This window comes from Amblyraja radiata, chromosome 4 (genome assembly GCF_010909765.2).
Source record: "Amblyraja radiata isolate CabotCenter1 chromosome 4, sAmbRad1.1.pri, whole genome shotgun sequence".
Classification (NCBI taxonomy): domain Eukaryota; kingdom Metazoa; phylum Chordata; class Chondrichthyes; order Rajiformes; family Rajidae; genus Amblyraja; species Amblyraja radiata.
This window is the reverse complement of record NC_045959.1, coordinates 17,201,861-17,214,516: the sequence shown is the minus strand read 5'-3', so window position 1 is coordinate 17,214,516 and position 12,656 is coordinate 17,201,861. Positions and strand designations below refer to the sequence as shown.

Here is a 12,656-nt window from a genome sequence, read left to right as displayed (position 1 = left end):
GACTATGAACAATTTTTACAGATATAGCACAGAAAGCATCCTATCTGAATGCATCACAGCTTGGTATGGTAACTACTCTGCTCAAGCCACGAGAAATTGCAAGGATTTTTTGAAAGTAACCCACCCCATCATACAAACTAACCTCCCCCTTCCCATTGCCTCCATCTACACCACACTGCCAAGGGAAGGCAGCCAAAATAATCAAGGACCGCTCACACCTGGCAATTCTCTCTTCTCCCCTCTCGTGTTGGACAGAAGAAGCAGAAAGCGCGTACCACCAGATTCAAGAACAATTTATTTTCCACTGTTACGAGACTCCTGAACAGACCTCTCACATGCTAAAGTAGAGTTCCCAATCTCCCAATTCACCTCATTGCACTTTTTCATCTACACTTTCTCATCAGCTGTAACACTATATTCTGCAGTCTGTTTATTTTTTATCTCTTGCACAACCTTGGTGACTCATGTGTCGAATGATTTTCCTGGATAACACTCAAATGAAATTCTTCAGTTCATGAGTCAATAATAAACCAATACCGATTCTGCAACTGCATTTAGCACAGAAACCTGTCTTCAACAAACCATAAGTTTCCGAATAGTTTGTCCTCAAACAATGACGCATTTTCCACATTTCTATTTACATGTTTCAGCTTTGTTGAGGTGGGTTGAACAGAGGAAATTGTTTCATGGAAGATAAAGCATAACATGAGAAAAATTGAAGAGGAAGTCTTAACTCCCTCTTCAGGGAGTTTGATAAATCGGGAAATTGATGCAAGGTAATAGGATGAAGGATTAGAAGAGAGCTGAAAGAGTGATGAAGACGAAAACATTCATCTTCAAATCCAGTATTAAAACACATTTATACTCTCTGGCTTTTGACCATGCATGAGTCTTTGCTCCTGCTTGTAGTGTTTTTAATATTTCTTTATTTTGAATATCTTTACTTACTCCATCTTTTAACTGTTATTATTGGTGTGTATTAACTTTTTTGTCAATGATTAGTGATGTACAGCACTTTGTTGCAACTATGTTTGTTTTTAAAGTGCTCTATAAATAAAATTATTATTATTATTATTATTACATTTAAAAAGACTAACAGAACTAAAGGCTGCCATTTAACAGGATAGTACTTTATCCGACTGCATAAATTTGATGGCTCGAATGGCCTTTTCCTACGTCAGAAACCTTTGAATTATCTTCAGCCATGGTGCAGACAGTAGTACTAAATATCAGACAGTAGATGGATGTATAGATAGAGACTTGATGTATTGATGTATGATGGATGTATAGATGGAGGCATGATTAGTTACAGTAGGTTGCAGGTGACACAAATGTTGCTGGTGTTGTAGAGAGCAATGAATGCTGTATAAGACTACAGGAGAATACTGATCAGATGGAAAGATAGGTGGAGTACTGGCAGATGAAATTTATACTCAATAGGCGTGAGTTGATGCATTTTGGGAAGTCAATAGGGGCAGTATACTACAAACAAAAGAGTATCGAGGTTTGGAATCGACAGCACCTAATTAATCAATACCTAATTTTAAATCTGAAACTATTTGGTACCAGATGCAAGAATTTAAATATTTAATTTACATATGATATGACAGTAAAATAAAACTTGCACATAATTCCACAAAAGAAACTAGCAAGGAAACTAGTATAAGCAGCACAACTGAATCCAAAATAACTGGATGTCAGACAATTGCTAGTCTATGCACGGAAAATGAACCAAAACATTCATCATTCATTTCTACCATATAAAATTCCTAATGCAATAGCAGGGTGAGTTGACATTCACTTTGGGATTATATGGCAAAATATGCATGATATATTGCTGCAGGAATTAATATGGTTACGGGTGCAATATGGAGCACTGTTGTAACCTATCACACTCAATATTGTATTATAAGAAAGAAAGAATTCGGAGTAGGAGTGTATTAACTGGCTCTTCAAGTCTGTTCAGTCATTCATTAAAACTATGGCCGATCTTCTACTTCAGTGTGATTTTTCAGCACTGTTCTCATAACCTTAATCCCTTAATTCCCAGAGATTTATTAATCTGAGTATGCTTGAGCACTGTGAGCTTTAGGGTCTGAAGAAGGGATTCGACTCGAATTGTCACCTATTCTTTTTCTCCAGTGATGCTGACTGTCAAAAATACAAAGAGCTGGAGTAATTCAGAGGGCCAGGCAGCAAAGTGCCGCCTGACCCTTTGAGTTATTCCAGCATTTTGTGCTTTTTTAAGTGGATTAATTGATAGTTTGCTTACTGGATAAAGAAATATAATCATTAAATGAAAATTAAGCAAGCAGAGGAGTTGCTTTGTGCCTTGATTGGGAAGGGACACTTCACCACAGTACAAGCCATAGTTATAGGGAGCCACCACGACAAATGAAGTTGTTGACTGCTCAATCTCCATTTCAGTGCTGGGAAGAGAAGTGTGGTTTGCACAGATTTGCAACATAAGAAGAAATATGATAACCAAATTGACCACAATCCTGCAGGTGCTGTGAACAGCCGTCTTAATTCACAAACTGCATTCAGTTCCAACTGCAGATTATGTACTGGCTCAACCATTAGGAAAAGATGTGCAAGTGAAAAGGAAAGACCAAAGGAAGGCTAAAGGACCCAATGGTTAAAGATGGAAACCAACCGGTTCACGCCACGGAAGAGAGTTTGAGGACAGGATAGGTATTGGAATTGTGCATCTGTATGAACATGGATGTACCATTACAATACAATTTACTGCTCAGATCAAGGAAATGGCAGGGAATAACCAACATCTATCAATCTCTAGCTCACAGATGCGGAAGCACAAAGTAACATCAGGTTATTCAGGTTAAACCAAAAGACTTTCCCTGAAAATGTGCAAGATGATATCTATCAAAAGGAAAATGGCTTGAAATAAAGCAACATAATTTGTTTGGAGTAGGCAACAACTTGGAATGATCCGATAAAGCGATATACACAATGAGAAATAAGTTAACTCCTTGCTCTTTACCTAGAAATTTTCATTGAAGTAGACAGATACTTTGAGAATTTTAATTGGATAATCCCTCTCCACCAATTTACATTTGTGATCTAACTACATGCAAAGTAGCAATTGAGTTTAAGAGAAAGCTTGAAAAGAAACCACAAGAGAGGGGATTAATGTGAATTAATGGACAAAATGATTAGACTTGCCAACTGCATAAACAATATTGTGATGAGATGGAAATCTAATGAATTGGTAAAGATAAGCTCAGACCCAAAAGATTTGAATCTGCACTGGTCAAAGATTGAATAAGACATGATGCAGCTGTCCAAAACTTACATTACGCAACATTTGAACAACGCACTGTCAGAAGGATGTGGCGGCTTTGGAAAGGGTGCAAAAGAGGTTCAACTGACATCTTGCCTGGATTGGAGTATATTAGCTATAAGGAGAGTTTGGACAAATTTGAATTATTTTCTCTGGAGAATAGGAGACTGAGTAGAGACCTAAGAGCAGTATATTAAATTGTGAGAAGCATAGATAGGGCAGATAGAGTCTTTTTTTCCATGGTGGCAAATGTCAAAGTTGAGAGGACATGGCTTTAAGGTGAGAGGGGGAATTTTAAAGGAGATGTGGGAGGCATTTTTTTTAAAACACACAGGTGCCTGAAACATACTGCCAGGAGCGGTGGGCGAAGTAGATAAGACAACAATTTTTAAGAGGCATTTACACAGGCACATGAACAAGCAGAGAATAGGAGTGATATAGACTACTGTATATGCAGGGTTAATTTAACTTGGCATCATGGTTGGTGCAGACATCTTGGCACTAGGTCTGTTCCTGTGCTGCACTGTTCTGTGTTCTATGTTCAAATGAGCAATCTTCACACTGACAACATTCATCACACCAACTTGGATGATAAAAGATACAGCAACTTCCTCTTGACATTAAAATAAGCCAGGATACACTTTCACAGAAAGTTGTCAAGACTTTTGGCATTCAGGTCCATGGAGTGGATGAGCAAACCATTGGTTGTCATCTCCAGGAGTTGATGGAAAGAACTAGACCTTTATTAGGTAAAGCTAAATGCTAAGGAATGCATTAGCAAGGAGAAGGGATGACAGTTCTTCAGAGTTCATGCACACCAGGCAAGGTTAAACAAGCCCACAAAAAGTATGAGGACAAGAAAGAATGGGCAAATTTTGGGGGGGCATGAGAATTATTTATTTTTCACATGTCAGACATACACCAAGCCTGAGAGCTAATGAAAGATACAATCCCATGAAAGAAATGTTAACAAATTTAAGGAAGTGGTGTTCACTGAGACAAACCAGTCATAATACAAATGAAAACAAGCCATCACTTTACAGATAGATGTTTCCTTGCAAACCCTGAGAGTAATATCTGCAAATAAAACCCTCCCGTTGGCAGAAGCAACACTTGCCAACATGGAAAGAGAGCCACTGGCAACCTTATAAGGAAGTTCCACACCCATCTTTATGGAAGGAAATTCACACCAGAAGGTGATTACTGACTGGATCAAATCTATTAAAAGAACCTACATAGAATGCCAACAAGCCTGAAAGGATTACTGTTGAGTTTTCAGTTATGATTTCATTCCGAAATCCAAACCAGGAAAATGATCGGTGCTGGCAAATGCCGTCTCTCGCCTGTCACTGCAAGTAAAGCATGAAATGGCAGATCTGAATGTAAAGACACATTACCTGGTAAATGTGATACCGACAACGCCAAGTGAGAGAGAGCCAAGCAAATGATTCAGAGGTAGTCTAAATTTGTGACACAAGCACAGCGAGCAACAGGAGATTATTAGTCAATCAGAGATGGTGCCTCAATGGAAGAAAGCTTTCTTTAGTTTAGTGGCATTTAGTTTAAAGATAGAGCATGGAAACAGGCCCTTTGGCCCGCCGCGACCGCGCTGACTAACGATCACCTGTACACTAGCCAATTAACCTACAAACCTGCACGTCTTTGTAATGTAACCCACGAATGTCACAGGAAACTGAGAGTTGGATCCGCTGTATATCAGAATGTCAAATATAAAATGCAGCGGGAATGGTGTCAGTATGCTGTGTATGTCAGAATCAGAGAAATACACGTGACATAGAGTTTGAGCTGATCTGTTTATACAGAAGGAGCATGTAAAGTATCTTTCATACTTCCTTTTATTATAGAGGGCGAGGCCATTTTAGCTCATCAAATCTTTGCTGGCTTATGAAGCAATCTCATTTCCCCACCAATTTCCCTGCAGACTGCAATTCCCACATTTCCATCAACTCCCTCCAGATTCTACCATTCACCTACACACAAGGGGCAATACTGTAACTAAAGGACCAACCCACTCATCTTTTGGGGGAAATCAAGACACCCAGGGGGAGCCCATACGATCACAGGGACAGCATGCAAACTCAACACAGCCAGTACCAGAGACCAGGACAGAACCCAGGTCACTGGAATTGTGAGTAGCAGCTTTACTAGGTACGCTACAAGATGCCCTGTTTCTCACATTTCTGTCCAGTTTTGGTGACTCAATAATTACTATAGCAATCCAAATCCTGATCACAGAAGAAGGAATTTCTGAGAAAATAGTGAAGGACTTGACTTGCTGAATAATACAAGTTCACCATTTTGACCCCATCTAGACCCCGTCAGAGAAGATACGGTTTCATAGAAAGGCTTGTTCAATGAGCCAAGAAGACCAATGTCAAATGCAGAGAGACCAAAGGAACAAACCTTGTCGTGCCAATCCAGGACCTGCATGAAACCTCCAGCCTAGCTAATGAATAGCAGAAAGTATAAAACAACTTTCGTCAAACAAAATGCATTCTCCACAAGATCAATAAGAATTGACAATGACTGGCAGACACAATGTGAATGGAAGGCAGCATCATAAAAGCCAAATAAATCTTCACCCAGGTTTTTGAGGGGATATGCTGTGCAGATAGAGGATCCAGTCATGAAAACCTAAAACTCAGTTAAAATAATCAATGAAGTTGATTTATAGGTTTATAAATATACTCCACTGCATCATAGGTTTATTTTATTAGGACTGAGAGAGCAAGAAGACAACAAGGAACATAATCCATCTCAAGCCTGTACCAGCAAAAATAGAAATTTTGAGTGCACCTTCTACAATATAGTAGTAAAAGGCACCTCACCGCCTGCATAACACACCAACTCAGAGAGAGGACAGCAACACTCAAATTCTTTCGATGGAGGCATAACATCTTGCAATCTGAGCCATATTAGTTACGTTGCAATAACAAGACAGATTTAAAATTTGGGCTTAAAAATTACATCCAAGTTTTAAGCTTTAAGTAAACTGGCATCCAAATCTCAGTATATTGCTCCAAGAATTAATAGGAATTTATATTGCAGCAGCATCTGAGCTTTGGTGTAAAAGCATGTAAGTCACAGATCTAGGTCTTAAAGTACATTTTAAATACATAATTCTGGGACATTTACACACTGGAAAAGAAATTCTGGCAGAATAAAACATTGGAAGCAAATTATATTTTATTCCAAATCTGGTTTATATATTCTTTAATGCACAATTATATAAATTAACAGTGCCAACTCTGCAAAGGCATCAATCCGTTTTTAGCACTGTAATCATTTCATAATTTCCGATTTAAGTTTTAAATAGACAACTATGGAGATTTTAAGGTTAACTTGTTTGTATCTAGGGAAATTCAAATTTCAAATCCAAGAATGACATTTCCTGATAAGCCAGTTTTGCTATTGTAAGGACTGAACCATGTGAATATTTATAAATACTCATTATCATATGGAAGACTTCCTGTGGAGATACTCTGATAATGTTCCATCCAACATCAGTTCCGTTGAACTCTCCCAACAGATTCTGCTCCCGACAAAATTAAAAAAAATCAATTTAACTGGGTATATTTCAAGATAAATGCTGCAGATTTAAAATCATTGCATTATAATTTGCTGATCGAATGCATTTTAACAAATGCATTAATATAAGAAAGGAAAAAGAGGATTCAATTCCTACAGTCTGCACAAGAAGTGGGTTATTTATCTATTCCTTGACTTCACTCTCCACCTCCACCCCCGTACTTTCCTCAAATCACTTGACCAAAAATCTATGAACTCAGCCTTAACTAAACTCTGGCTGAGAATCAACAGCCCTCCCGGTTTGGGAATTCCACAGATTCATGACCTGCTGAATGAATAAACGTGTCCTTGACTCTCTATTAAATACCTGACCCCTTAATCTTAGACCCAGACCCTGAATTCTAGACCTGTCAGACTATGGAAACATTCTCACCCACTAGGCATTGTAAAGATTTTAACCATTTCATGGGCTCACATTCAGTTTGATATTCTCAAAATAATATAAGTCCATTCTGCTCCATTTCTCTCACTGGACAATCTTTAAATCCCAGTCAATCCAGTGAACCTTCACTACATCCCTTCAATACAAAGTATAGTCTTCCATCAGCATGGGGATCAAAACATCATCATTGCAGCTAGACTTCTTTATTCTATGTCTATATATTGGCTATATTTAAGAGGGAGTTAGATGTGGCCCTTGTAGCTAAAGGGATCGGGGGGTATGGAGAGAAAGCAGGTACAGGATACTGAGTTGGATGATCAGCCATGATCATATTGAATGGCGGTGCAGGCTCGAAGGGCCGAATGGCCTACTCCTGCACCTATTTTCTATGTTTCTATGTCTCTAATTTGACTGTAGTTTAGTTTAGTTTAAAGGTACAGCACGGAAACAGGCCCTTCGGCCCACCGAGTCCACGCCAACCAGCACTGGTTCTATCCTACACACTAGGGACAATTTACAAAAGTCAATTAACATTCAGATCTGCATTTCTTTGGAATGTGGGAGGAGACCAGAGCACCCAGAGGAAAACCCACGTGGTCACAGGGAGAACGTGCAAACTTCATACAGCCATAGTCAGGATCAAACCCACATCTCTGGTGCTGTAGAACAGCAGCTCTACTACTGACCCACTGTGCTGCCCTGAGTTATTAACTGACCATTGCCTTCCCACATGGGAATGTCTGTGTGGAGTTTGCAGATTCTCCCTGTGACCACATGGGTTTCCTTCAGTTACTCCGGTTTCCTCCCACCCCAAAGATGTGTGGGTTTGTAGGATAATTGGTCTCTGTAAGATTATCCCTAGTGTGTGGGGAGTGGATGAGAACCGGGGATAACATAGAACGAGTGTGAATGGGTGATCGAAGGTCAGTATAGACTCCCTGGGCCGAAGGTAGACACAAAGTGCTGGAGTAACCGAGCGGGTCAGGCAGCATCTCTGGAGAAAAAGGATTGGTGGCGTTTCAGGTCGGAACTCTTCTTCGGACTGAAGAAGGGTTCAAACCCAAAATATCACCCATTCTTTTTCTCCATAGATGCTGCCTGACCCGCTGAGTTAATCCGGCACATTGTGTCTATCTTCGGAATAAACCAGCATCTGCAGTTCCTTCCTATCCCCAGACCGAAGATCCTGCTGTACCCTAAAACTGAATATACTAAACATTTAAGAATCTGAATGAGCTCTTGAATCAACAAGGTACAGAAGGCTACAGAGCAAGTACTGGTAAATTAGATTAGGACAGATAGGCATTTAATAGCCAGCATGGACATTGTGGGCCAAAGGCCATGTTTCCGTAATGTACGACTCCATGGATTTGGATATCAGTAGCAGGATCTGTCTGAGTCAGCATGGATTTACGAAGGGGAAATCATGCTTAACTAATCTTCTAGACTTTTTTGAGGATGTATCTGGGAAAATGGACAAGGGAGAGTCAGTGGATGTAGTGTACCTAGACTTTCAGAAAGCATTTGATAAGGTCCCACATAGGAGATTAATGGGCAAAATTAGAGCACATGGTATTAGGGGTAGGGTGCTGACATGGATAGAAAATTGGTTGGCAGACAGGAAACAAAGAGTAGGGATTAACGGGTCCCTTTCAGAATGGCAGGCAGTCCCTTTCAGAATGACAGGTTACAGCAAGGCTCGGTGCTGGGACCGCAGCTATTTACAATAATGATTTAGATGAAGGGATTCAAAGTAACATTAGCAAATTTGCAGATGACATGAAGCTAGGTGGCAGTGTAAACTGTAAGGAGGATGCTATGAGGATGCAGGGTGATATGAACTGGTTGGGTGAGTGGGCAGATGCATGGCAGATGCAGTTTAATGTGGATAATTGTGAGGTTATCCATTTGGTGGCAAAAACAGGATAGCAGATTATTATCTAAATAGTGTCAAGCTAGGAAAAGGGGAAGTACAACAGGATCTGGGGGTCCTTGTTCATCAGTCACTGAAAGCGAGCATGCAGGTGCAGCAGGCAGTAAAGAAAGCAAATGGCATGTTGGCCTTCATAACAAGAGTTGAGTATAGGAGCCAAGAGCTTCTTTTGCAGTTGTACAGGGCCCTAGTGAGACCACACCTGGAGTATTGTGTGCAGTTTTGGTCTCCAAATTTGAGGAAGGACATTCTTGCTATTGAGGGAGTGCAGCCTGGGTTTACAAGGTTAATTCCCGGTATGGCGGGACTGTCATTTGCTGAGAGAATGGAGTGGCTGGGCTTGTATGCTCTGAAATTTAGAAGGATGAGAGGGCCTCTTATTGAAATTGAAACATATAAGATTATTAAGGGTTTGGACACACTGGAGGCAGGAAACATGTTCCCGATGTTGGGAACCAGGGGCCACAGTTTAAGAATAAGGAGTAAGCCATTTAGAACGGAGATGACAAAATACTTTTTCACACAGAGAGTTGTGAGTCTGTGGAATTCTCTGTCTCTGGAGGCCGGTTCTCTGGATGCTTTAAAGAGAGAGTTAGATAGAGCTCTTAAAGATAGCGGAGTCAAGGGATATGGGGAGATGTCAGGAACGGTGTACTGATTGTGGATAATCAGCCATGATCACATTGAATGGCGGTGCTGGCTCGAAGGGCCGGATGGCCTACTCCTGCACCTATTGTCTATTGTCTATTAGCACAGCAAGAAGTTGGCCAACATGCCCTTGTTATTGCCAGCCGCTAATATCATTGATAGTGCATTGCTGTCTTCCTGCAAGGGTGTGATGCTCCATAAAGTAAAGTAAAGTAAAGTAAAGTAGCCTTTATTGTCATTTAGACCTTTCGGTCTGAACGAAATTTTGTTGCCTTGCAGTCATACATATAATAAAAATGACAAAAACACACAATAAACACAAATTTAACATCCATCACAGTGAGTTCACCAGGCACCTCCTCACTGTGATGGAAGGCAAAAATCTTAAAGTCCTTGTCTCTTCCCTCCTTGTTCTCCCTCTGCTCCGTGGCGACCTGTGAGCTCCCGACACTGTCGTGGCCGATCCTCCGAGGTCAGGTCGCCGCTGCCGCCGGAACGCCACAGCTCCGATGCCGGGTCGTCGCTGCCGCTGCTGCCGGAACGCCACAGCTCCGTTGTTGCCGCCGGAACGCCACAGCTCCGTTGTTGCCGCTGGAACGCCACAGCTCCGATGTTGCCGCTGGAACACTGCCCCAGCTCCGATGTCGGGTCGCCGCTGCCGCCGGAACGCCACAGCTCTGATGCCGGGTCGTCGCTACCGCTGCCGCCGGAACGCCACAGCTCCGATGTTGTCGCTGGAACGCCACAGCTCCGATGTTGCCGCTGGAACGCCACAGCTCCGATGTTGCCGCTGGAACGCTGCCCCAGCTCCGAGGCCGCCAGCTCCGAGGTCGCCAGCTCCGCCATTAGGCCTCGGCGCAGACGGAGACGGACACGGGGGATACGACAAGAGAAGTCGCATCCCCCCGAAGGAAGAGACCAAAAACATGTTTCTCCCCCCACACCCATACACAACATAATAAAATAAAACCAAAAATTAACTAAAACAGGACAAAAGAACAAACAAAAGAAAAAGAAAAAACAAACGGACTGCAGGCGAGCCGCAGCTGCTAAGGCAGCGCCGCCATCCATTCACCTACAATTACTTTATAAACCAGAACATTCTTAGACAGGTCTTAGATTATTGCATTTTTTACTGTAAATCATACCTGGTGTCTTCAGTCACATCAATTTCAGACAGCAGGAGGAAACCTGCTTGTGTGGTCAATGATCCAAATATTTCCTGAGCTTTTTGAGGTATTTTAAAGCCCAACATTAGTTCAAAGCCCTTCTCATCACGTGCAGCTACAGGGATTCTTGTAGGACACACAGATTCTGTAGAAAATATCATGCAAAATGAAGAAAATAATTCTCTGTACAGAAATTATTTTCATTTTAAACACAATCATAATTATTCAAGTTTTATCAGTGAAATAATTTAATTCCCATTTTATCGGGCATCTCACTTGAGGCAGGTAGTATAACCACATTTAAAATATATTTAGACAGGTACTTGGATATGAAAGATATAGAGGGATATGGGGAAAATGCAGGCAGGTGAGACTATATCCTCGATAGCGGATCTTGGTCGGCATGGGTAAGTTGGGCCAAAGGGCCTGTTTCCGTACCGTATGATTTTATAGCTCCATGATGCTCTTGTTAGCATTTAAGCCCCAACCAATCTCTCAGGAAAACAAGATCCCTTGGCTGTTCATTTGATTGCAGTTTGTAGGATCCTGCTGTCGAGATGTTGGTGGTAGCATTGTGAAGGTGTTGCTATTTTAAAGGTACTTCAGTGGTTGTGAAGAACTTGATGCACAAAAGAAACCTTATCCTTTTCTCTCTCTTACTCTGACACAAACGTAGTTCAAGTCAAGTCAAGTTTATTCGTCACATACACATACGAGATGTGCAGTGAAATGAAAAGTGGCAATGCTCGCGGACTTTGTGCAAAAAGACAAACAACAAACAACCAAACAAACTATAAACACAATCATAAACACACACATATTCTTTTACATATTAAATATTGGAAGGAAAAACGTTCAGCAAAGTTAGTCCCAGGTGAGATAGGAGTTTGCAGTCCGAATGGCCTCTGGGAAGAAACTCCTTCTCAATCTCTCCGTTTTCACAGCATGGCAACGGAGGCGTTTGCCTGACCGTAGCAGCTGGAACAGTCCGTTGCAGGGGTGGAAGGGGTCTCTCATGATTTTATTGGCTCTGGAGTTGCACCTCCTGATGTATAGTTCCTGCAGGGGGGCGAGTGAAGTTCCCATAGTGCGTTCGGCCGAACGCACTACTCTCTGCAGAGCCTTCTTGTCCTGGGCAGAGCAATTCCCAAACCAGATGGTAATATTTCCGGACAAGAGAGAGTGAAGAGTGTGCCAGAGGCTAAGGACAGTGCTAAAAAATTGTGAAACCAACCTAATTGGTGGTCAGGTTGAGCAACACAAATGGGAACAATCACACTGAAGTATCAAGGAGGGAAGTACAGAGGCACAAATATAAGACATCTCTCTTATTGAAAGCAATAGTGTCCATGAAATCATTTTTTCAAACCACAACACTGCCAGAGAATCCAAGAGGATTGGCATCATAAGTGCAGAATTAAAAGGAGCAATTAATTTCACAGTCTTCCATCACCAACTGCAGGCTTAAGCTTGAGTCTCAATGGTACTTCCTCAGACAAGTCCATGGGAATAAAAAAACTTCACATAGCTGGATTTCTAGACATCTCAATGCACTTTACATTAATTAAGCACTTTTCAATTATAGTTGCTGCTGTTGGTGCAGGAAATATT

General features: G+C 41.4%; 1 protein-coding gene across 2 annotated transcripts in view; it reads right to left on the bottom strand.

Moving 5' to 3' along the window:
* Positions 1–12,656, bottom strand: part of LOC116971861 (collagen alpha-1(XXI) chain-like) — a 165,516-nt gene that overhangs the window by 129,190 nt on the left and 23,670 nt on the right. For both annotated transcript variants that reach the window (XM_033019024.1, XM_033019023.1), the window contains one exon: positions 11,025–11,190. In XM_033019024.1, the coding sequence (XP_032874915.1) occupies positions 11,025–11,190 (166 nt within the window). The remainder of the gene's footprint in view (positions 1–11,024; positions 11,191–12,656) is intronic.